Genomic DNA, 27,410 nt, shown 5'->3' on the forward strand with positions numbered 1-27,410 from the left:
CTCAGTAGCTTTCTCAGTCTTTGTTTTCTGTTACCTTCAATGCACAAATTCATTTCTCATTCCCGGCTTATAAGATGTGCTGAGAAATGGTCACCTCTAGTCTTAACTGGAGAATAGTTCCACTGTTTCCCTACTCTACTTTTTTACTGCAGAAAATGTAACCCCCTCCCCCAATTTCAGGCGACATATATTTAGGGAGCTGTAACTGTACTGATGAAGTTGTTGCTCGCAATATTGTTCAGCAAAAATACGTATTCTGTACATTTAACTACAATTTATAATTTTATTTCTGAATAAAAAGGCACAAGTTCACATTATATTGCAGATTAACAAGCTGAGAGTACGGCAAGTTAAATATGCATTTTTAGCCTAAACATAACAAGAAAGCAGAGAAACTGGAATGGCGCCACATTCCTGCTGTAATCTGACTAAAGAAAAATACTGAAAATAATTAACAAATTAACAGGCAACCAAACACAGTATATTCTGCAGAAAGTATGGAGATGTGATTACCTTGCTGCTTCCCGCTCACCTTATTTCTTATGAGGCTAACCAAACTGGCTGAGAATGTAATATGTAAGACACAATTAGTTTGTAGCAGACATCAAGATCAAAGATAAGGGCTGGAAAGAGGACAAAAGTGGAATTATGATTATCTGTAAATTCATTATGTTATCAAAATATAATTATATATTTTAAAAAGATAATAAAGCCACATGGTTTTTCTTTTTTCTTTTATATGTTTATAAAAAATATTGAGTTACATTCAGTATCACAACAATATTAGACACACAAGCTATGACAGTTACATTTGGACAATAAAATAGATCTGCTTTAAGTACAAATGTTGCACTCCAATATGCCACTGAAACTACATTTAAATAACTATTACTTATGAAAACAATATCATACAGTATTAAATTACATAAACATCACAGTCAAGCTAAGTGTAAATACTTCAGTTCTGGGACACCAGTATCACACAGTGTATTTGTCATATTCCTGCACTTTGGCAGAAGAAACAATTGATGGCCACATTCTGTATGTACATATTTACAACAAAAAATCAAACCACAAGCTCCGCCCCTTTTAAAATAAAAAAAAATTATATAGTAAATCAGAAAGACCACAGAGGCTTTTTTATTCAACAAAAATATTTAGTTAGGAGGATGGATTAGAGAAGGACTTTAGCAATATAATGCATAACAACTAATTAAAAAAGTCTTTTGTCAGTTGATAAACAATAAATGCAGTCAGTTTAGGAAACTTACTTTCATATGCACCATATCTGAACACAGAAGTTTCAATTGTGCCAAACATATTACTATTTAAAAATGACAAGAGGGTTAAATACAAAGTTAAGAACAAATTTCATTCCTACATAAACATAATCCAAAACATTTTCAAGGCCAATTTTTGTTGAAGTCTTTCTATGTATCTGTAGGTGACTCATGTGGCAATCGAGGCAGCCTATCTCATTCAAACTCACATGCGGTTTGGTGCCACCAAGTATGCTGTCACCTTCCTCATTAACTAACACTCCAGAGAACCAAATGTGGTCACCTGGTTTTACAGCAAAAGTAAAATTTCGGAAAAAGTCATCTGCTATAAGAACCACCTCTGCTCCTCTTCCAAACATGCCTGACTTCATATTTATTGTCACCTCAAACTTGTACCTGAAACAAAAATACTTTTTATTTATATGATTCGTAAATTTGAATATTTGTGTGTACAATGACACAATGTATTGTAGCATATGTTGATTTGTGACTATGTGTCAGGTTTGAACTTTTTTTCCACATCATTGCAGAAATGTTCCATGTTTTGGAGGACACTTAAGATAATACAACACTTCACAAATTACAAGTTCACTTACTTGTGGGGAAAAAATTTGCAGATCCAAAATAGTTTGGGGGGAGGGGAGGGATAGAGAGAGAGAGAGAGAGAGAGAGAGAGAGAGAGAGAGAGAGAGAATGTGTGTGTGTGTGTGTGTGTGTGTGTGTGTGTGTGTGTGTGTGTGTGTGTGTGTGCGCGCGCTTTAAAGCATTTAAAAAGCAATGGAAACTATGAGTGATCTTCTACTATGGAAAAACAATCTTCTAGTAACCCTGGCACACATTTCTATGAGATTTTCCACTCAACTTGTTAATATTTTAAATATTCGTTGACTTCTGCAGAGGGATAAACACAGCTCAAGCTACATATCATTTACTAAATCTTCATGCTGTACAATTAGTGGGCAAGGGAGGGAGTGTGGGGGGAGGGGAGGGGAGGGAGATAGGGGGAGGGGAGGGAGAGTGGGGGGAGGGTTTTGAGGATGAATAATATTTAGTTTTTAATATGGTACAAAAATGCTTAAAAGTGAAGTACACATATGAGTTTCACTCTAGGGGAAAAACAGCAGAAATCAGCTTGACCCAGAGAAATCAGCTTGGCAAGTAAAATTAACTGTAAGTATACAGGATTGAATAAAAGTGTGACTTGGATAATAAGTATCACCACTTCAGCATTAACACTGTATTTTGTTTGTGAATGAATATTCGTAGAATGTCTGGCTGAATAAACTGCCGCAAAACTGGAACAAAGTTTTAACTATTCTGCTTCACAAGAACTGGGACAAAAACTGTAGGTTTATTAGTCACATCTCCACAATAATGCTTTTGACAAATAATATACAGGTTTTCAAAATGGAGATTGCAAATATTAGCTCAAGGAACAGACATGAGAGAAACAATTATAACAATGGAACAAATATGGAGATGGTGATGATTGTTGCGGGGTGGGGGGACGACGGGACATGAAGCCAGGTCAATGGATTTCAAAGACCAGGAAGTTCCAGCTGGCTTCTAGGAGATAAGGAAAGCTCGAGATGAAGATTTAATAGCAAGTGGGTAAATCACATTAGAAACACCCAAAGGGGAAGGGATATGCACTGATAAAGCCTGTGACACATGGAAACATCTATAGGAGGCCTTTATCCAGCAGTGTGAGCCAAATGGTTGTTTCTGTGTGTAAGGAATATCAACAATATTGGAAAAGATAGATTGCTACTTCCCGTAAAGACGACACCTTAAGTTGCGGATAGGCACAATTAAAAACGCACTTACACATAAGCTATCGGCCACAACCTTCATCAGAAAGAGTGAAACACACACCATTCATTCACACAAGCAAGCACATCACACACACACACACACACACACACACACACACACACACACACACACACACACACACACACGACCCACCAACTCCAGCATATTGGGCCAGAACTTACTGATTTGTAGCCATCTCAGAGCCTTGCAGATCTACTACTGCATTTTCTGTCCTCTCTTGTGTGAAAGTCTACTGACACTTGCTAATGCACTTCTAACAACTCACATAATTTTTGCTAACCACATATATCAGCTTCCTTGAACTCACTCGTTTATCTATCTTGCTCACTTGTTTGTAGTTTTGTATATTCTCTGTTTCTAATATGAGACCAAATTTTTAATTCCACCACCATTGTCCATGATCTTATTAATACCACCAAATCCAGTACTAAGAAGTTTATGCCCTGGCAAGATGACAGTCCTTGAGTTTCTTTATTTCAGGTCATTCAGTGTGATCTATTCAAAATTTTCCATTTCTCCTCCTCCCCCCCCCCCTCTCCCTCTCCTCCCCTCCCCTCCCCCCACTCTCCTCCTCCGGATGTATATAAATATTTTAATTTAATTTTATCCATATTTTGCAGCTTAAAATGTGACTGTGTTCAAAACATTGGAGGTGTGAATTAAACAATGCCTTCAGTCACAACTTTTTCATGTTTTATTAACTACACGATGCATTTCGGACCCACAGTGCGTTATTTAATTCACACCTCCAATGTTTTATATATTTTAATTTTCAGATTAATATAAAATGTTACTAATTTTCAGGTCGTCTCTTAAATAATGTCAACATAAAACAAAATATCACTAGTAAAATTCTACAAGTAGATGGAAGGGCACAAAAAGTCTCCTACCTGTTGAAAGATTCCAGATGGCATTTGGACTGACTCCGCTGTATTCCTCTCACTATCTTACAGATTTGTGCCTCATTTTCCTTCTTTACTGAATTACAATCTAACTCATTGGGTTCTCCATACCAACATGAAATTATGTCTCTGACACTTCTTGGCAACTTTGATGTAATATCACGCAAAGTGTTGGAGACTTCAGTTACTTTAACCTGGGGGAAAAAAAAAGTAAATGAAACATTCATAATGCTACACTTGGTTAAGTGTAGCAAAATGGAATAACTCCAGTGCTATACTTTTACTCCTTAGATAACCAATTTTCCCTGCTCTCCATTATGCTGTTATTAACTATACCATAATTACTTAAATTTTTTTAATTCTTACAAAGGCGATATTCCATTAAAATTAGGGAAATTCAAGCCTGTGAAATTTAAATGACGTTTGTTACATCCCTACTGAAGTATACATGGCAGTAACAAAACTGTGCATCTAAGTTCATCAATTTTTCACTTTTAACATACAGTTAAACCAAATTACTACTTGGTTCACAGTGATTCCATCACCACCAGTTTTGACATTTTCTCATTATAAATTAAAATGTGCTTACAAATTTCACTAGTTATTTCCAGAACCAGCAGACAACAATTCCGGTAGTCCATATCTGGCTACCACTGGTTAACATATAATAGTCAATACTGGTCAAAATGTATAATTAATTTATGCGGTAACTAGTTTTCTTTGTTCACCTTCATGAAATTACGTATGCCTATGAACTACCTCAGCCAGCTGCATTTGATATTTGTGTTATCAGCTCTGTGTTCAATGTTTTTGTGACTCACTCTGAAAACTATTTAATACTTGACAATCTTCTTTTAAATTATGATTTGTGGTGATTAATGTTTTGTAGAGACACAGAAGCTGTGATCATTATGGGAGCAGACTGAAGGCTTTCACAACCAGATGACAGCTGCTCGTAAACATTTTGGGATGTGAGGTCGAGGTACAAGGAACTCTTCTGTTCCAGCCGTTTTATGCAGGACTGTGCTGGAAATCCTCAGAGGTGCTCCGACTGGTCAGTCAGCAAGACTCAGTGAAGGAGCATCTCTGAGGATGTCCAGCGCAGTCCTGGACAAAACGTCATGAACAGAAGAGTTTCTTGATCCATGGCCTCACATCCTGAAAGGTTTACCAGCAGCTATGCATTATGGCAATGTTCTTTAAGTATCTAGCCACTGTTAAAGTCTATTAAGTGTCATTTCTACCCCGTGTTGAGTAAACATGCTGTATATGAAGTTAATAGAATAAGCTGATTATCATCATGTATTCAGGAAATAAGAAATATGAAAGATTTCAAATCCATCTCAACAGTGTTGTCTCTTTCATCGAACAATCAGATGACAAGGAGATGTTAATATTTTAACACTAGCAAAGAACTGTTGGCATCGACCAGGTTAGTCAACTTACATTTGCTTGTAAGTTCTGAAAAGTGTTATTCCAAATTTACAACTATACCTATACTCCACAAACTATTTCATCATTTATTACAGAGTAGAATATATGTTGCAGTGATATTACTTACCTGCCTTCTCATTAGCAAAAGGTCGCATCCATGCTTTTATATCTGCCCTAATTTCTTATTTTATCATTAAAATCTTTTCATAGTACAAATGTATGGGGCGTTAGAATGTTCCTGGACAACAATCTAAATTTTCCATCCGCAACCTTAACTTTTTGTAATACACCTTAGTTGTATGTATCCAACTAGACAGTAGAGTGCATCTTTGTATGGCTGCAATCACGTAAACTTATCACAAATTACACAGCTCTTCAATGAACTTTCTTACTTTCTACAGACAACTTACCTAATATAGATCCCAGATATCAAGCAGCAGTACATGACACAGTCTTTTACACTACTTTCTTTGTAGATGTGCTACCCCCCGCCCTCCCCCACCCCGCAATATCTCAAGAATTACAACCATATGTCTTTCTCATTAAAATACTTTGGCAGTCATCCTATTTTAAACACCTCTGATTATTCTGATGTTATATACAAAGAATGACATTTTGGTCTTTGTCTACAAATGTGCAAAGTTCAAGTATGCTTATGTTTATAGAGAACCACCAATTAATGAACAAAATACTCCAGAAATATCATCTTTAACATCACAATAGTTGTTTTGTAACACATCTATTTGTGTCTGTGTCCACAAAGCCATATCACAGTTCGCATAATATTTCTCTTTTGCTTGTCATTCTTGCAGAAACAAGAAATTTATAGCTTCAAAAATTAATTTCCTATGTATTTTAAGGCTATACAACTGATTAAACGGAATACCAGGAAAATAAAGTATGTAGGTTAAGGTTGGTTGATTTGGGGGAGGGGGCCAAACAGCTAGGGCATTGGTCCCATTGGATTAAAGAAGGATGGGGAAGGAAGGTGGCCGTGCCCTTTCAAAGGAACCATCCCGACATTTGCTTGAGATGATTTACGGAAATCACAGAAAACCTAAATCAGGATGCGGGTTTGAACCATCATCCACTCAAATGTGAGTCCAGTGTGCTAACCACTGCGCCACCTCGCCCAGTGACAGGTCAAGGAAAGCCAAATTTACGTTTGTTACTTTTGTATACTTAGAGAAAGCTTTTGTCAATGTTGACTGGAGTACACTCTTCTGAATTCTAAAGGTAGCAGGGGTAAAACACAGGGAGAAAAATGTTATATACAGCTTGTACAGAAACCAGATGACAGTTGCCAGAATCAAAGGGTATGAAAGGAAAGCAGTTGTTGAGAAGGAAGTGAGACAAGGTCGCAACCTATCACCAATGTTATTCAATCTGTACACTGAGCAAGTAGTAATGGAAACCAATGAAAAATATGGTCAAGGAATTAAAGGCTAGGGAGAAGAAATAAAAACTTCGTAGTTTGTTGATGACACTGAAATTGTGTCAAAGACAGTAAAGGACGTGGAAGAGCAGTTGAATGGAACAGAGTGTCTTGAAAGGAGGAGGCTGTTGTTGTTGTTGTTGTTGTTGTTGTTGTTGTTGTGGTCTTCAGTCCTAAGACTGGTTTGATGCAGCTCTCCATGCTACTCTATCCTGTACAAGCTTCTTCATCTCCCAGTACCTACTGCAGCCTACATCCTTCTGAATTTGCTTAGTGTATTCATCTCTTGGTCTCCCTCTACGATTTTTACCCTCCACTCTGCCCTCCAGTACTAAATTGGTGATCCTTTGATGCCTCAAAACATGTCCTACCAACCGATCCCTTCTTCTAGCCAAGTTGTGCCACAAACTTCTCTTCTCCCCAATTCTATTCAATACCTCCTCATTAAAATGCTTCAAATGGCTCTGAGCACTATGGGACTCAACTGCTGTGGTCATTAGTCCCCTACAACTTAGAACTACTTAATCCTAACTAACCTAAGGACATCACACACATCCATGCCCGAGGCAGGATTCGAACCTGCGACCGTAGCAGTCGCACGGTTCCGGACTGCCCGCCTAGAACCGTGAGACCACTGCGGCCGGCACCTCCTCATTAGTTATGTGATCTAGCCATCTAATCTTCAGCATTCGTCTGTAGCACCACATTTCGAAAACTTCTATTCTCTTCTTGTCCAAACTATTTATCGTCCATGTTTCACTTCCATACATGGCTACACTCCACACAAATACTTTCAGAAACGACTTCCTGACACTTAAATCTATACTTGATGTTAACAAATTTCTCTTCAGAAACGCTTTCCTTGCCATTGCCAGTCTACATTTTATATCCTCTCTACTTCAAACATCATCATGTATTTTGATCCCCAAATAGCAAAACTTCTTTACTACTTTAAGTGTCTCATTTCCTAATCTAATTCCCTCAGCATCATCCGACTTAATTTGACTACAGTCCATTATCCTCATTTTGCTTTTGTTGGTGTTCATCTTATACCCTCCTTTCAAGACACTGTCCATTCCGTTCAACTGCTTTTCCAGGTCCTTTGCTGTCTCTGACAGAATTACAATGTCATTGGCGAAAATCAAAGTTTTAATTTTTCTCCCCCTGGCTTTAATTCCTACTCTGAATTTTTCTTATGTTTCCTATACTGCTTGCTCAATAACCAGATTCAACATCATCAGGGAAAGGCTACAACCCTGTCTCACTCCGTTCCCAACCACTGCTTCCCTTTCATGCCCCTCAACTCTAATAACTGCCATCTGTTTCTGTAAAAATTTTAAATTTCCTTTCGCTAATTGTATTTTACCTCTGCCACCTTCAGAATTTGAAAGAGAGTATTCCACTCAACATTGTCAAAACCTTCCTCTAAGTCTACAAATGCTAGAAACATAGGTTTGCCTGTCCTTAATCTATTTTCTAAGTCAAGTCATAGGGTCAGTATCGCCTCACGTATTCCAACATTTCTACGAAATCCAAACTGATCTTCCCCGAATTCGGCTTCTACCAGTTTATCATTTCATCTGCAAGGAATTCACGTTAGTATTTTGCAGCTGTGACTTATTAAACTGATAGTTCGGTAATTTTCCCATGTGTCAACACCTGCTTTCTTTGGGATTGAAATTATTATATTCACCTTGAAGTCTGAGGGTATTTCACCTGTATCATACATGTTGCTCACCAGATGGTAGAGTTTGGTCAGGACTGGCTCTCCCAAGGCTGTCAGTAGTTCTAATGGAATGTTGGCTGCTCCTGGGGCTTGTTCTGACTTAGTTCTTTCAGTGCTCTGTCAAACGCTTCATGCAGTATCATATCTCCCATTTCATCTTCACCTACATCCTCTTCCATTTCCATAATATTGTCCTCAAGTACATCGCCCTTGTATAGACCCTCTATATACCGCTTCCACCTTTTTGCTTCCCTTCTTTGCTTAGAACTGGGTCTCGATCTGAGTTCTTGATATTCATACAAGTGGTTCTCTGTTCTCCAAAGACCTCTTTACTTTTCCTGTAGGCAGTATCTATCTTACCCCTAGTGAGATAAGCCTCTACATCCTTACATTTGTCCTCTAGCCATCCCTGCTTATCCATTTTGCACTTCCTGTCGATCTCATTTGAGACATTTGTATTCCTTTTTGCCTGCTTCACTTGTTGCATTTTTGTATTTTCTCCTTTCATCAATTAAATTCAGTATCTCTTCTGTTACCCAAGGATTTCTACCAGCCCTCGTCTTTTTACCTACTTGATCCTCTGCTGCCTTCACTATTTCATTCCTCAAAGCTACCCATTCTTCTTCTACTGTATTTCTTTCCCCCATTCCTGTAAATTGTTCCCTTATGCTATTCCTGAAACTCTGTACAACCTCTGGTTATTTCAGTTTATCCAGGTCCCATCTCCTTAAATTCCCACCGTTTTGCAGTTTATTCAGTTTTAATATACAGTACATAACCAATAAATTGTGGTCAGAGCCCACATCTGCCCCTGGAAATGTCCTACAATTTCAAACCTGGTTCCTAAATCTCTGTCTTACCATTATATAATCTATCTGACACCTTCCAGTATCTCCAGGGTTTGCCCATGTATACAACCTTCTTTCATGATTCATGAACCAAGTGTTAGCTATGATTAAGTTGTGCTCTGTGCAAAATTCTATCAGGCAGTTTCCTCTTTCATTTCTTAGCCCCAATACATATTCACCTACTATGTTTCCTTCTCTTCCTTTTCCTACTGTCAAATTACAGTCACCCATGACTATTAAATTTTCGTCTCCCTTTGCTACCTGAATAATTTCTTTTATCTCATCATACATTTCATCAAATTCTTCATCGTCTGCAGAGCTAGTTGGCATATAAACTTGTACTACTGTAGTAGGCGTGTGCTTCGTGTCTATCTTGACCACAATATTGCGTTCAATGAATCATGGACCTTGCCGTTGGTGTGGAGGCTTGCGTGCCTCAACGAGGCTTGCGTGCTTCAGGGATACAGATAGCCACACCGTAGGTGCAAGCACAACAGAGGGTTATCTGTTGAGAGGCCAGACAAACGTGTGGTTCCTGAAGAGGGGCAGCGGACTTTTCAGTAGTTGCAGGGGCAACGATCTGGATGATTGACTGATATAGCCCTGTTACACTAACCAAAACGGCCTTGCTGTTGTACTGCGAACGGCTGAAAGCAAAGGGAAACTACAGCTGTAATACAAGACTGTATGGTTAAATGATGATGGCGTCCTCTTGGGTAAAATATTCCGGAGGTAAAATAGTCCCCCATTCGGATCTTCGGGTGGGGACTACTCAAGAGGACGTCGTCATCAGGAGAAAGAAAACTGGCATTCTACGGATCGGAGCGGGGAATGTCCGATCCCTTAATCGCGCAGGAAGGTTAGAAAATTTAAAAAGGGAAATGGATAGGTTAAAGTTAGATACAGTGGGAATTAGTGAAGTTCGGTGGCAGGAGGAACAAGACTTTTGGTCCGGTGAATACAGAAACGAGGTTATAAGATGAAAATCAACAAAATCAAAACAAGGGTAATGGAATGTAAGTGAAGTGCCCAGAGAACTTTAGCTTGACTTGATGAATTACCCCAAAAAAGACTCCAATGTGACATTATGGAATGAAAGTAAGCATAGTATGCCAGCTTTTTCATTTTTGTCTGACACAACTCGCATTGCAAGTAGAGATTTGTTAAGACGCTTCAGCAATTCTGTAGTGTACTCCTCCCAGTTGAATTTATTATCAAGCTGTAATCCCAATAATTTAACACTGCCCACTTCTTCTGTCTGCTTGTTATCGTATGTTAGGCATATACTCGTGGGACACCCTTTACAACTTCTGAACTGCGTGTTGTGTGTTTTTGCAAAGTTTAGTGACAAAGAATTGGCTAGGAACCAGTGATTAATGTCCACAAATATTTTATTAGCTGATCTTTCTAAGATAACATTTGATTTGCTATTTATTACAGTGTTTGTATCATCGCCAAACAAAACAAACTCGGCATCAGGTTATGTTACTGATGAAAGGTGATTGATATACACAACAAAAAGTAAGGGCCTAATTAGTTCCCAGTTGGATGATGCCTGATAGCTTAATACATGTCTCTTTCCTAACAACACCCTTTGTTTCCTGCCAGAGATATAAGATTTTAAGCATTTTGCAGCATTTCCTGTTGCACCATAATATTCTAATTTATTTAAAATGATATTGTGATTTACAGTCAAATGCCTTTGACAGATCACAAAATATATCAGTTGCCTGCAATTTTTTGTCTAATGAATTAAGTACATTTTCACTGTAGGTGTAGATAGCACTCTCAGTATCAGAACCCTTTAGAAATCGAAACTGCAACTTTGACAGTATGTTATTTGTGATAAGATGATTATAAATCTGATTGTAGGTTACCTTTTCTAAAAGTTTTGAGAATGCTGGCAAAAGTGAAATTGGATGGAAATTTGAGGCTATTTCTTTATCACCCATTCAGGAAATATTCCACTGATAAACAACTGGTTACACAGATAGCTTAATATGTTACTTAACTCAGAATCACATTCTTTAATTAACTTTGTTGATCATACCCACTAGATGTTTTTGATTTTAAAGATTTTATGATGGACATTACTTTTGCTGGGATAATGAGGGTCAAATTCATATTATGGAAGTTACTTGGTATGTGTGGTCTGAGATATTCCATGGCAGTATCTACAGAACCTAACAACCCCATCTTTTCAATAACAGTTATAAAATGTTTGTTAAAAAGTTCTGGAACACTATACACGTTACCAATGTATCATTTACCCATAATGCTATTTGTCCCTCGTCATGTCTGGTTCTACCGGTCCCCTCCTTCACTACATCCCATATTGTCTTTTTTTCCTTATCTGATATGACTATCTTTTCCTTGTAATATATTTGCTATGATGTCCGTATTACAGTCTTTAATATTTTGCTGTATTTCTTGTAATGTGCCATAGCATCAACGTCAGAACTGTTTCGCATTGACAGATACAGTTTTCTTTTTGTTTTACAAGATATCTCTATTCCTTGAGTAACCCGTGGCTTCTTTGTAGACTGTGCTCTAACATTGGTTAGTTTTGGGGGAAAACAGTGTTCAAATAAGGTAAGCACTTATTAGCAAAAGTGTTATATTTTTCATTCATGCCATGAGCACTGTAAATGTCACTCCAGTGAATGAATGTCTCCGAGTGTCCTAAAATAATCAATTTTTGGCTTATTGATTATCCTCTTGAGTTCAGATTTAACAGATTTTATATCCTGTTCAGTATTAACATTTAACACAAGGAACTGCACGTCATGGTCTGAGAGGCCATTGACTATTGGTTTCGTAATATAATTTTGTTCATTGGACTCTTCTGTAAAGATATTATCAATGGCTGTTTGTGAGCAATTGGCTACCTTAGTGGGGAACTTTACATTGAGAATTAAGTTGATTGATAGTGTTACTAACTCAAAATAATTTCTTATTGGGAGAGTCTTTAAGGAAATCTACATTGAAGTCACCAGCAACTGCTATTTCTTTGTTTTCAATTGTTAAATGGGCCAGTACAGCTTCAAAGTGGTTTATGAACAGATTAAAGTTACCTGCAGGTGCTCAATATGCACTTAAAATAATGAAGGATTTTTTGTGAAATTCTACTTCTGTAACACATGCTTCCATATGCTGTTCTAGGCAAAATTTATGAATGTCTATGTTCTTAAATTTATGACAGCTCCTGATGAATGTGGCAACTCCTCCTTTCTCCATTTATGCTCTTTAAGTGACATATGTTCAGAGAGGCAGATTATGTCAGCTGGGTTTGAGGACTGTAATTGATCTATGCAGATAATTAATTCATTAATTTTATTTCTCAGTCCTCGAGTATTTTGATTCAATAATGATAGCTGACATTTCACATTGACTTAGTTAAAATTGGGTAGAGTTAAAATATCTGCTGACTGTTAAAAATTCTCAAGCAACAGCTATTTATGCTGATGTAAAAAGCTAGAATTATGTTTTTGGTTGCTTTCTCAAACTGAAGGTTTGTCTCAATCCTAACCTCTCATCAAACTTTTTTTATGTCCTCCCTACCCTAAGAAAGTGGGAGGGGGACAAGGATAATCATACGGATACTAACATATTTATCTTAGCCTTTGAAGGGAATGTTCTGGAGAAAGTTAAGGTCAAGGTGTAAAAGTATGATGTGAAACTGTTTGTCGCACTACTGTGAATGAGGTGCTTCAGATGTGTATTCTTTGGGCATATGTCATCCTGCTGCACAAGAGACCCAAGATGTGACAGTTGTGGACGATGACTCCATGAAGTAGCTCTTGTTAACATCCACGTTTATGTGTCAACTGTGCAGAACATCATGCTCCATGTTCACCAGTTTGCCCAATTTTCAAGAAAGAATAATAGATCCAAGAACACAAATCTGTTGACCGTCTGTGGAATTCTGATGCACAGAAGAAATATGAATGCCTACATCCTGCGGATATGATGATCAAGTGCACTAACATCATGACTATTGTTGCCTCCCTACCCCCACCCTACCGCGACCTTCCGCATACCAGGTCTCCCACCACCCTTCCCTCACATGGTTCCCACTGTCCCTTCTTCAGGAACAGCACCCAACCAGAGAAGCACTGTCCTTCAGTGTCTACTGGTGACAGGGATCCCTCTCTCCAGCAACCCTCAGACCACAGGTCCGATGCCTAATGCCCAAACAATGGCTGAAGGAATAACAGCTTGCGGGTCCAAGGGCTGTCCACACTTCATCTGTCCCTGCACTCATTGGGGACAACCCCTTGAATGAACCTTGGCCACAAAAGGTTACACAGGAAGTCGAAAAATGGCATCTGGAGGGTTATAGACTTCAGTTTGTACAGATGCCGTTGGTGAATGGATTCCCATTTGTACCTCAATGGAGGCAACAGTGGTGCAGGTGCAAATAACCTGAGCAATTACCAGTTGCAGTGTTTACGTGCAACCAGGATGGCCATTTACTTACGCTGAATTAACCACATTAATCCAACAACTTCCTTCCTTCTCCCCTTGCTTCAGGACTTCGAGACACCACCCCTGTGAAGCAGTATCTTGTCATCTAGTTGGGGCCTTCTAATTGACCAGCTTCTCACAGACCATGATTTGTGCCTCCTCAAAGATTGTTCTCCTACCCACTTCAGCGCTGCCCACAGCACCTTTTCAGCTGTTGATGTAACAGTCTCTTCACCTAATCTTCTAGATTCGCTACATTGGTCGCTACACAATGACCTTTGTGGCAGTGACCACTTTCCGATGATCCTGTCATTTCCTTACCACCACCAAACAGATTGACTACCACGTTAGGCACTTCGCAGAGGCAACTGGCCTATGTATGACTCTGCTGTTCCTCTGTCTGATTGTATTGATGAGGCTCCACAAGGTGTCGGACAGCGATCATCCATACTGCTGAAACTGCCATTTCCCTTCCTACAGATCCTAAGCATTGTCCCCATCAGCCAGTACCGTGGTGACCAATAGCTATTCAAGATAGATGACGATCTCTACAATGATTCGAACAAAATCCTTTACAGACCAATCTTGTCATGTAAACAACTTCATGTTAATTCTCACTATTTAATTAAACACAGTAAGAAGGAATGCTGGGAGCATCATGTCTCATCTCTGGGGACATATGACTTTTCACCCCAGGTGTGTGGCAAGCTCCATGGACTTTTTGGCCACCAACATTCAACATTATTCTGGTTGTTGTCCTACAGGGAGGTCTTTGCAGCAGCTCTTCAGTTCTTGCAGAACTCCTTTCAACCCACTTTGTGACAGTGTCGGTATCCTCTTCCCATACAGTTACCTTTCTACTACATAAGTGACAAGTTGAAGACATCCCTTTCTGTCTCACTCCCCGCTAACTGAAACCTACAATGAATCCATCACTGACTGGGAAATACTTCAGGTTCATGCCTCGTCCTACAATACAGCACCAAGCCCTGATTTAATTCACAATCAGATGATCCAACACGTATGTGGTCCCCAAAAAGCATCATCTCTGCAGTCTTCAATTACCTTAGGCTCGAAGTGCCTTCCTCTCACAATGCTGAGGTAGTGTAGTTGTCCCAGTCCGTAAGCCAGGCAAGAACCCAATGTCTCTCAATTGTTGACCAATTAGCCTGACCAACATATCTGTAAGGTGCTTGAAAGGATGGTTGCCCACAGATTATGCTGGGTTCTTGAATCTTGGGGCCTTTTGTCCCTCTAACAGTGTGGTTTTCAGGATGTACAATCCTCAACTGACCACCTGCTTGGATTGGAGACAGCAGTCCAACAGGCATTTTTCAAAATGCCAATACCTTGTTGCAGTCTTCCTTGATCTGCATAAGACACTGCTTGGCATCGTCGTATTTTACTCACCCTCCATGACTTGGGCTTTTGAGGCCAGTTTAATGTCTCAGCAGGACATTCAGCTTTCAAACTGTTAGACCCAGTCTACTGTTGTGGCATGCATCTGGCCACTGGTGCCTTTTGGACTAGTTACCTACAGTCTCCTTGCCAAAGAAGGTATCTTCCCCATTCAGATTCAATAGTGCCAGCTCTTGGTCTCCTATGCAACCATTAATTGATAATTCCCTTGTCATCCCATGTATCCCATTCTCTTTACATACGAGGGGTGCTGTCCTGGTACCTGCCATCGGATGGGACTACCAGTTGTAATGCACCTCACTTCCCTCAGCTAAAATCTCCATCTCTCCTACTTGGATTCTGATCCCTGCATTTTCTCACACACTCCCTCATGAATGGTGCCCAGGTCACATACTATGATTGACCTTTCTAAGATCCTAAAGTCTCGGTTATCTCCATGGCGTTTGGTATCATTTACACAGGCAGCTCTAAAACTGTGCATCAGAAGGAATATACTTTTACATTTACTGCTAGTGTGGAACACCTACTGCCAGTAACATGTAGAGTGTTTACAGCAGACCTGACAGACATTAGCAGAGCCCTCCATTTTATTAAACGGGCTTGTCTTGCCATTGTTTTAATGTGTGTTGCACAACTAGTGACTGAGGCTATTCTTGCCACCCTTTGGTCTCCGCTGTTCATGACCTTGCTGACCTTCGTTGTGCTGCATGCTTAGTTGTTCTTCTCTGGGTCCCAAGTCATTGGAATGGACTGACTGAATGTTTGGCTAGAAGAGCACTTTCTTGCTCCCCTTTTGCATTGCTGACCCCCAGGTGCGGATTTGAGGATGCTCAAGAGATTTCTGCTTCCTCTAAATGGAAGCACATCTGTTGGGCTGCTGCCCAATCTAATAAACTTTGCACAATCAAGGGGACTATTGCAGCATGGTGCTCTTCCTTCAGCTTCTCCCAGAAGGAAATTAGAGTCCTATGTCACCTCTGCGTTGGTCATACCAAGTAACCCATAGTTTTCTTTTGTGTAACAAGCCACTCCACATTTGGGTTGTGGAGCCTTACAGGCACTAGCTCATGTCTTGGTGGAATGCCACCACCTTTTGGCCCTCCATGCTACGTATGGACTTCTGGACTCATTGACTCTAATATTGGTGGACAATTCACTGATGGTTTAACTGACTTTCAATTTTCACCATGAAGTTGATTAAGGGTTTATAACTGAGAATAAAAACCAATGTCCGGAGCATGGCTAGGTAGGTTGGGATTGAGGCATCTCCGCTATATGCTAGGTCTGGGGGATCCCTGACCCTACCTCCTTGACAGGCTATGTTTTTGTCTCTCTTTTACTCAGTTTTAATCGTTTTCAGATTCGGTTTGCCTCCTTTTGCCATGCCCGATTTTCTATTCTGCGTGTCACTCTTTGTTGAATAGTAGGCGCTCTTGACTGTATTGGATCAGGGGTGGGACGACTGTGGGGAGGACGTGTCCTGTCTTATGCTTGGCCCTGCGAATGTCAACTTGCAGACTTTCCTAGATCAGAAAAAGTTCTCAGTGGATGTCTCTACTTCCAGATGTGCCTCTCTTGGCAAAAGGGGCTGACGACAAAGATGTTCAGTTCCTTACCCTCTCCCCTAATCATCAAGCAACGAACCATCAGTTGCAGTTGTGATTAAATCATATGAGACACTAAAAGCTGGTTACAACAGCAAAATCCTCAGTTTTATTTGGAACATGTATTTTGTTGTGGTCTTCAGTCTGAAGACTGGTTTGGTGTGGCACCCCATGCTACTGTAGCCTGTTCTGTCAACCAATCCCTTCTTTGTCAGATTCTGTAGCAAATTTCTCTTCTCCTCAATCATTCAGTACTTCCTCATTAATTACATGATTTACCCATCTAATATTCATCATTCTTCTGTAGTACCACATTTCAAAAGCTCGTATTCTCTTCTTGTCTGAACTGTTTATCATCCATGTTTCACTTCCACACAAGGCCACACTCCAAATACCATCAGAAAAAGACTTTGTACAACTTAAATCTACATTTGACTTTAACAAAGTACTCTTCTTCAGAAATACTTTTCTTGCTATTGCCAGTCTACATTTCATATCCACTTTACTTCCTCCATCATCAGTTATTTTATTGCCCAGATAGCAAAATATGTCTACTTCTTTTAGGTCTTGTTTCCTAACCTAATTCCCTCAGGCACTTGGATGAAGCATCGTCTCACGCAGTCTGCACGTCCAGCACGAACGCTGGTCCAACTGAGCCGCCAGGTGGAAATGGCATGGCAAGCCGTTCCACAGGACTACATCCAGATTCTCCATGGGAGAATAGCAGCCTGCATTGCTGCGAAAGGTGGATATACACTGTACTAGTGCCGACATTGTGCATGCTCTGTTGCCTGTGTCTATGTGCCTGTGGTTCTGTCAGTGTGATCATGTGAGGTATCTGACCCAAGGAATGTGTCAATAAAGTTTCCCCTTCCTGGGACAATGAATTCACGGTGTTCTTATTTCAATTTCCAGGAGTGTATAAATACCTATAACTAATTTTGAAGAAAATTGATACAAGAAACATACATACATACATACATACATACATGAAAGACATAAAAGCTAAATGCATTGTATGTGACAGAAGTGGGATGGGGACAGCGCAAAATAGACAGGTCAGAAGATGAAAGATGTAGAAAACTGAAAGGGAGTGAAGAAAGGAATAATTACTATGAATAAATGCCGAGACCAATGAAATTAACATAAATTAATGCCAGGTGGGTGACAATAACCAAGGATATGTTGTAGCACCAGTTCCCAACTGCAGAGCTCTTTGAAACTGTCTGGGAGATGAATCTAGGTGGCACGTGTGATGAAATAGGTACCGAGATCACATCTGTCATGTTGTAGAGCATGCTCTACAACAGGATATAGTGTGTTGCCAGCATACAGCCTCTGCCTATGCCCATTGATCTGGACATGTAACTTGGTTGGTACTCGTGCCAATGTAAAAGTCTGAACACTGTTTACATAAAACCTGGTACATTGTGCGTTGTTTCACTGGTGGCTCTCCCTTTTCCCAGTTACATGTCTGGTATAGCGGGTGGTAGAAGGGTACATGTGGTAAGTTTTGCAGGGGGCACGGGCCCAAGGATAGGGAAATGAGTGCAGAAGGAGCGTAGTGCCTGATGAGGATACTGCAGAGATTGGTAGGGAAACACAAAGCCATTCTATGTGTGGTGGGCACAATCTCTTACAGAATGGACTTAATATCAGGGTATGATTTTAGGAAGTCATAGCCTTGTCAGAATAGCTGATCAATACTTTCAAGACCAGGGTAATACTGAGCAACAAGTGGTGCTATTCTAGGTGTGGTGGGCAAAATCTTGGACACAGTGGATCTCATGTCCGGGTATGGTTGTAGGAAGTCGTAGCCTTGTTGAAGTATTTGATTTAATACATTGAAGACCAGGATAATACTGAGTGATAAGTGGTATGTTCCTAAGGTGTTTTTTGGAAGGATCAGTAGTACCAGGATTGGGTGTGATGGTCCGGGAATCTGCTTTTGAACTAGGCTGGTGAGGAAATTATGTCCACTGGAGGCTGAGGTGGGAATTGTGGTATACTGCTGTAAAGAGTCCGCCTATGAAAATTACGTTTCTCAAATGTAACAACTGTATGGGAGGGAAAACATAATATAGAAAGAATGGCAACTGTCAAAATGTAAATACTGTTCTTTGTTAGCAGGTTTAATGTGGAAAGAAGGGTGTAGCTGACCTTAGGTGAGAATGAGATCAATGTCAAAGAAAGTAGCATGGGATTCCCTGATGTTGGTCTCATCCTAACCGAAGGTCAGCTACACACTTCTGTTCACATTCAACCTTTCTAACAAACAGTACTTGCATTTTGACAGTTGCTATCCTTTCCATGTCACACTTTTCCTTCCATACAGGAGGAAAAAAAAAAACATATTTGTTCATATGCAGACTCTTAGCAGCAACACACCACTACTCCCACCTCAGCCTTCGGTGGACATAATTACCCCATCAGCCTAGTTCAAAACCAGATTTTCTGGACCATCACATCCAATCCTGGTACTGCTGATCCCTCCAAAAAACACCTTAAGAACATACCACTTGTCACTCAGTATTATCCCAACAAGGCTATGACTTCCTACAACCATATCCAGACAAGAGATCCACCGTGTCCGAGATTTTGCCCACCACACCAAGAACAGCTTTTCTTGCCCTCCTAATCTCTGCAGTATCCTCGTCAGGCACTAAACTCCTCCTGCACCCATCTCCCTACCCTGTGGCTCCTACCCCTGTGACCATGCCCGCCGCAAGACTTGCCCTTTGACTCTCCTACCGCCATCTATAAAAGTCCTGTAACTAGCAAAACATACTATCAAAAAGAATGCCACCTGTGAAATGACACGTCATACCAGCTATTATGTAGACACTGTTTGGTCTTCTACATCGGCATGACTATCACCAAATTATCAATTAGGATGAATGGGCACAGGCAAAGGGTGTATATTGGCAACTTGCAATATCCTGTTGCAGAGGATGCTCAACAAAATGGCAGTTGTGGCCTCAGTGAGTGTTTCATCCCACGTGTCATCTGGATTCTCCCGCCAGACCAATTTCTCAGAGCTCTGCAGGTAGGAACTGGTGCTACAACACATCCTTGATTCTCGCCACCCACTTGGCATTAATTTATGTTAATTTATTCGGTCTCAACATTTCTTCACAATAAATATTCCTTTTTTTTCATTCCCTTTTAGTTTTCTACATCTTTCATTTTCTGTCCCTCTCCCACCTCCATCACACACAATGCTCTTAACTTTTTGCTTGTGCATGATGGTTTAGCAGTAATCTCTGCCTTGCATATTACCCAATCTTCCACCTCTAAGCTCTCAGGTTCTGGTGCCATCCCCAACAATCAGACTTTCCTTCTCATTCCATCCAAGAAATGTCTCGCGTCAAGATTCTGGGCAACTTATCCGAACTCTACCCCTATTCCTAAAATTCACCAGTCCTTTTCCTTCACTCCTCCTTATTCAACTCCTCTGCCAGGAGGAGGAGCCACTTGTTCCAAAAACTTGCAAACTGTGAAACCTTTTGTGTGTGTGTTCTCCTGCTGCCACTTCGTGAGTGGATTTTTTTTATCTATCTAGTTACTTATATTTTCAAAAATTGATTATTTTGAGTGACATACACATATGACATGATAATATGGAGGATGACATCAAAACAGAGAGAGAGAGAGAGAGAGAGAGAGAGAGAGAGAGAGAGAGAGAGAGAGAGAGAGAGAGAATTAATATAGTGAAAATGACACACGATTAAAATACAACAACAAATGTGAAGTATCCCACAAAGACTAAAAGATGAGCAAGATTTATGAGAGAATCTGTGAAGAGTAACTGAACTACCAGCAAAAATTGGATATATTTTTAACATAGCCCACCTGTTGATTCAGAAATTGATCAATAACTAATAATTACACTACTAAACTATTCCCCGCTTAATGTCTTGTCAAAAATTGTGCAACTATGAATCTCGACAATGCACAGCACCTGTTTACAAGCAAATAACAAACTGCATACTTTCTAATGCACATCTACTCTCACTTACTGTATAAGCTTATTCACAACCAGAACACAAATTATTATGGTAAACGAAACACCATAGCATAAATAATATTGCCCGATGAAATTATTTGATATTCATATGATACATTCATAAAAATTTCTCAAGCACACCTTTGTAACATAGCCATCCCAAGTCACAATGGCACCTGCTAGAGGGATGCATCGCAACTGGACAGCAGTCACAGAAGACTCTTCCCAAGCTGGCTGGTGGCAGTAGTTCTGGTATTGTTCCCAAGTTAAGCTAGTGTCTGCATCAGGTGCTTCAGTTTGTTCGTGTTGGTTGCTACCAATCTCCTGCACCAATGGAAGCAGGAGAAAAACAGCTGCGGCTATACCTAATCCGACCTGCAAATGCATTAAGTAAGTTATAATCAGCTCAGAAATGCATGCAGAATCAACAACCTCACAATGAGATAGTTTTCTTACTTGGAAACGAGTGAAGTATCTTTCCATCGGTTGGTGAACACCACCCTTTGCTCGCTGTTTGTTAATATACCAGGTGGCGACCACAGGTGCCGATGCAAGCAATGCCGTAGTAACCACACGAATAAATATTGCGGAGTCTGCCAAATATTTTCCTGCAGCAAGCACTGGAAGTAGAATTGTTGCAATACCCATTAAGGGGACGATTAATACGAGGCCTACTAACGCCAGAGCACTTCTGATAAGGCCGTACCAAGTTGCACCCTGCGAAGATATCACCGCCACTTGCCACCACGAAAGAGACACACAGTGGGGTATTAATGCCTTATATATTCCGCGCCACTTATCACGAGATGCTATCTTCACAAATATTGCTGGTATTAGGAGATAAAACACAGCACGGCAATTCAAGCAGAATTCTACTCCATTTCCAACAATGTATGATGCAAATGTAGGGACCCTTATGTCTAAAAAACGCCAGCCCTGCCTCACCACAGCATCAGTTTCGTAAGGATATTTAGCAAGAACATTAACAGCAAATGAGAAAAGCATTAGTAAATCAAGAGACTGGCCGTGATTCATAAATGCGTACAATGTAAGTAGTGTCAACGAAAATGCAAGAATTGTAAGCTCAGATTGTGGTGTCCACTGAGGTGCAATTACAGGATAAATCATTAGATTTATTACTAGTGCCAGGAAAAAGTGAGCATAAGGTTTAAGATTATTACAGCAATACTGATACTCCGCTTCTTCTGCATTCAAGCTACCCCCACTGTAGCTCAAAAATAATCTCGACCACGACTGAAAATCACGAAACTCTCGTTTCCTGTGCAACATTTGAAATGTTGAGATGACCATGACAAAGAAAGAAACATAATATGCAGCCATGGGAATAAACAATAAAATACTGTCTACACCAAGAACAGTATAGATGAAAAGCAAAATCAAAGTCTGGAACTGTGACAGCACTACTGGAAAAATTGAAGACATGAACGGAGACCCACGCTTAGCAAGAGTTTCTACTAACTTTCTGTAAAAGTTGTGCAGTGAGTTGAGTGGGTGAAAAAGTGTTCTTCGTAAAAAATTAGCAGCCTCAATATTTTGGTCAACTGGGTTACTAAGAGTTAGAACATGGTGGACAAGTGGCAGCTCCCCACGCACGTAGTTCACCGCAGCAGAAACCAAGTGGTCTTCTGTTAGTTTCTCTCCATCGTACTCCCTTGCTGTTGCCCATTCTGAAACATAAATATGTTCACTAGTTACTTAACCAGTCAAACAGTGTTATACAGAATATCACACTTCTTCAAGTTCCTGTATTCAATTACTGATACATTATTTCACTGAAGAATGAATATGAAATGTTGAATATTTATAGTATGGAAAGAATATCAGTGATTAAAGCCTGGCTTCTTGCAATGCGCTGGAAGGCATGGAGGAAACGTTTATGATTAAGTCACATTATCCTACAAACAATGAGTCCAAATTACAAGTCTATGCATCTAGTACATGATTTTTCACATATGGATTCTACAGGAGGGAAAAATGAATAAATAAATAAAAAGAGTCTTTAGTTGTAATAATATTATTTAATTAATGACAAACTTCATAAGGAAACAACATGGATGGAATTTATATCACAGCAATAGCCCAGCTGACAGCCATATTCACATGCACCAAAAATGCTTTAAATTCACCACCGTTACCTCCCATAACACAAATTGAGGACCTAGGCTTACCTGAAGCTGAGTAAACTTTATACTATATTTCAAGATGTAATTTATCAAACAGCATGTTAAGTTGGACAGTTCAGTGGAATACCACAACACTGCAGTGTCTAAGAATATTCGAGTCACACAGACTACATGATAACGAAGAGCATTAGGGATCTGGACAAACCACTGTACTGAGAACATGTCTTCATGATAGCAAACAATGTTTAAGCAATACTGATATATCAAATTTCATGAATCTGAAAATATAAGTACTTGGAGAACAATCTAATTGCACAAACTGTTACTCCAAGTAAACACACTTTACGTAAACTCCATACATTATTTGTTTTCATAGCATTCACAATTTCTGAAACGTCTTTTCAAACGATTTTTCCTAAGTTAACACTTTCCAGATGAAGTACAAATATAGCACAGGCCAAACTTTGTGTCACAAAGACATGACCGAGTATAGGTTGGGCTGCAATTTTCTCAATGCATGAGCCATCCATCGCTCAAAAACTGGACTCGTTGCATATGGGAACAATGTACACGTGTCTCACTACCTGTCCCTTGGCTGGTACTGCCCTCTGTTGTCAATTTAAAAAATTATTTCAAATGAAACACTGGTAAATGTAACAGCTGCTCTCACAAATGGCCGAGCCCACATTATCGCATTGATATAATTTCATGCGTGTACTCATTAGGCTTCACTGCTTGCTGTAATTCTGCTACAAATATGTCACGTTTGTTGAGTGGGCAAGAAATTTTGGAAGGTCAAAAAAAAAAAAAAAAAAAAAAAAAAAAAAAAAAAAAAAAAAAAAAAAAAGCTCAATAATCCCCTCACAAATTTTTTTCTTTGGAAGGATGATTATACTTTCTGTCATCATCATTTTAAAATTTGTAATGTATCAAAGAACTAAAGTAAATATGAAAAATAATTCTTAAGCTTGGTCTTTTTTTTAGTACATATTACTCTTTTAGATACATGAATTACAATTACATATGCACCAGTAACATTTTAAATAACAGCATGAATAGCTAGTTTTCTAGCCCTGATGTTCTTCAAAGCAACCAGTCTCTGAAGTGTTAACAGAATTTGAGGCTGGTACGAAATAGGAGCAGTTGTGGGCTGGATTTTCACAAAGATATATGACCACTGATGATTGTACAAGAAAATTTAGAATTTATTCACCAACACAAAAAAGAAATGAACAGATACATCAAGAGCCCAGATTTCTTACATCTTATGATGTAGTTAACTGTGGTTTCCACAACTAATCCTTAGAACATTAAAAAGTAATCAAAATGTTGATATATCTTTTTTTTTTACTAGTGGACTGTCACATCCAGCAAAAAGTAAATAGGAAAAATTAAAATTTTAATCACTGATAAATTTCTCAGTATAATCCACATTTTCTCAAGACTTCTCAGATTTTGCTATTCGTCTTACTAAATACTAATGAAGGGATCCCATACTCATTTCCTGGTCACCGCCACAAAGTTTCTGGAATAAGAAGGCTTGGAACTTTATCCTCCACACAGCTTCATGATGTAGAATGAGAAGCTACTCAAATAAGTTGCAGAGTTGTGTAGAGTGAGCTGCTTGCTAAGAATTATAATACATTGATTGCAGAAAACATGTTCTCCTTAAAAGATAAATTAAAGAACTACCCTCTGCAGTGTAGCATAAATCACTGGGTTTTATTGCCAGAAGACATCTTCAACAGATTCAGAGGAGATATATCTTTGCACTGTGCTAGTATGTATATTTTATATCATTTATTTACTCAAAGATGTAACTTACAAGGCACCGAATTATGAAGATGTATTAGCATAGTTGATTTACAAACCTCTGTCTTCAGAGTGTGGAACAGAATTCATACAAGCTCCTGCTTCCAATACACCATTTCCTAAATCCGCATTCTGCTGATTTTCAGAGTGCATACTAATTCCTCCATCTTCCTCTGTAGTTGTCATTTCTTTACTAACTCTTGTCATTTTTTTCTGAAGCTGGTCAGATGTAATGAAATCCTGCCCTGCCGAAAGACTAAAAAGTTCTTACATTACTAATAACTTATATGCAAAATTGTGCAATTTAGAAAAAAAGCAATAATTTAAGTTATCCATCAGAAATTATGTACTGCGGGTGTGTAACAATATTTAAGAGTGGCAACTGTGCTAAGACAAAAATACTTAAGTAAAAAATTAAGCACTCTTAATTTAAGAGGTGGAAAAAAATACATAAAAAGGAAATAGAAAATTCTGACACAAGAAATGCAGACTGCTGCGCTATTTCTACTTTCTTACACAGAGGAAGATCTCTGCTTTCAAGTCAAAACCATTCTCAATTTGGTGTCATACTTTGTTTTTATTGCATCTTAGACCTTCTTATTAGCTTAACTACAATTTTAGGGTCGACAGATGCGTCCAATCCCACGCGTCGGCTTTGACCCGTGACGTAAGAGTGTTGTGTGTGACGTCATGACGGCGCGGAGTTTGGTTTGTGAGTGTGGCGTGTTTGTAGATGTCGACGTGTTGTAGTTTGTTGTGCTCTCTGATGGGATGTTCAGGGTTTTCGTTTGTGCGGTGTAATGGGCTCAGTTTGCTTTTGCTCATTATCCAGAATTGTTTCAGTGTCGGCTGTGTTTGTAGTGGAATTCGTTTCAGTGAGTTAACGATTGTGTGTGAAGGCTAATTTTGTGTTGTTCACTGCACATCGTGTGGTAATTTTAGTAAAATTAATTGGTTGTTGTTTTTGTTCGGGAATGGATATGGCGGATAAAATTAACAGTGCGTAGGTCAAGGGAAGCGTTTGATCCCAATGTGTGGCTGTGTATGTTGATATTGGTATCTGGAGATGTTTTTGAGCTATTTAGGCCAAGGGAAATGTTTGACCCTAATTTATGGGATCGGGAGCTGCTGTTGAGCTACATAGGTCAATGAAAGTGTCCGATTCTAATTGCAACAAATAGACCTGACCTCTTTGAGGATGTCCACATCGAAACTGATATCAGTGACAATGATGCGACTGTTGCAACAACGATTACCAAAGTACAAAGGACAACTAAAACAAGCAGAAAGATATCTATGTTTAGTAAACTAGATAAAAAACCAGTTGTGTCTTATCTCAATGAGGTACTTAATACTTTTAGCACCAGTCAGGAGGATATAGAGGAACTTGGGTTCATTTTTAAAAGAATAGTTGTCCATGCACTGGATAGATGTGTGTCCAGCAGAACAGTTCGTACTGGGAGGGAACCTCCATTGTATAGTCAATGTAAAGAAAGTACTAGGGAAACGGGTTGCCACACGGTTGGTGTAAAACAAAGTGTAGAGCTACAGATAGAGAGATGCTGAATGAAACATGTTTGGCTGTCAAGACAGCCATGTGTGATGCCTTCAATGACTATTTCAGAATACTGTCAAATGATATTTCACAAAATCCAAAGAAATTCTGGTCATGTGTAAAGGCTGTTAGTGGCACCAAAGTTGGTGGCCAGTCCCTAGCAACTGAGACAGAACTGAAATTGAAGGTAGCAAAGCAAAAAATGAAATGCTTTACTCCATTTTCAAATGTCCCTTTACAAATGAAAACCCAGGAGAATTGCTGCAATTAATCCTTGTACCACTCAAAAGATGAGTGAGATATATATTATTAGTGTCAGTGGTGTTAAGAAACAGTTTAAGTCATTAAAATGAAACAGGCCAGGATGAAGTCCCTGTAAGATTCTATACAGAATTTGTGGCCGAGTTAGACCCTCTTCTCACTATTATCTACCGTAGATTCCTCGAACAAAAAACTGTGCCCAGTTCTTGGAAAAATCACAGGTCACACCTGTCTACAAGACACGTAGCAGAAGTGATCCACAAAACTACCGTCCAACATCCTCAACATCAATTTGTTGAAGAATCTTAAAACATGTTCTGAGCTCAAACATAATGAGGCATCTTGAAAATAGCCTCCTCAATGCAAACCAGAATGATTTTCAAAAACATTGATCATGTGAAACCAAATTCACACTTTTCTCAAATGACAAGCTGAAAGTTTTGGATCAAGGCAACAAAGTAGATACAGTTTTTCTGATTTCAGAAAATCATTTGACTCAGGTCCACACCTATGCTTATTGTCAAAAAATATGATCACATTGGGGTATCATGTGAAGTTTGTGACTGGATTGAGGACTTTTTGGTAGGGAGGACACAGCATGTTGTCTTGAATGGAGAGTCATCATTAAGATGTGGAAGTACTTTTAGGTGTGCCTCAAGGAAACGTGTTGGGACCCTTGCT

At 39.3% G+C, this 27,410-nt stretch overlaps 1 protein-coding gene across 1 annotated transcript in view; it reads right to left on the minus strand.

Annotated features, from left to right (window-relative positions):
* Positions 1–259: 259 nt before the first annotated feature.
* The window catches only part of LOC126355856 (wolframin), a 50,897-nt gene continuing 23,746 nt past the window's right edge, over positions 260–27,410 (minus strand). The window contains exons 5-9 of the mRNA XM_050006344.1: positions 24,973–25,169; positions 21,414–22,645; positions 21,099–21,332; positions 4,007–4,212; positions 260–1,676 (exon numbers count right to left, since the gene is read on the minus strand). Coding sequence (XP_049862301.1) covers positions 1,325–1,676; positions 4,007–4,212; positions 21,099–21,332; positions 21,414–22,645; positions 24,973–25,169 — 2,221 coding nt within the window. The 3' untranslated portion in view covers positions 260–1,324. The remainder of the gene's footprint in view (positions 1,677–4,006; positions 4,213–21,098; positions 21,333–21,413; positions 22,646–24,972; positions 25,170–27,410) is intronic.

This window comes from Schistocerca gregaria, chromosome 3, assembly GCF_023897955.1.
Source record: "Schistocerca gregaria isolate iqSchGreg1 chromosome 3, iqSchGreg1.2, whole genome shotgun sequence".
Classification (NCBI taxonomy): domain Eukaryota; kingdom Metazoa; phylum Arthropoda; class Insecta; order Orthoptera; family Acrididae; genus Schistocerca; species Schistocerca gregaria.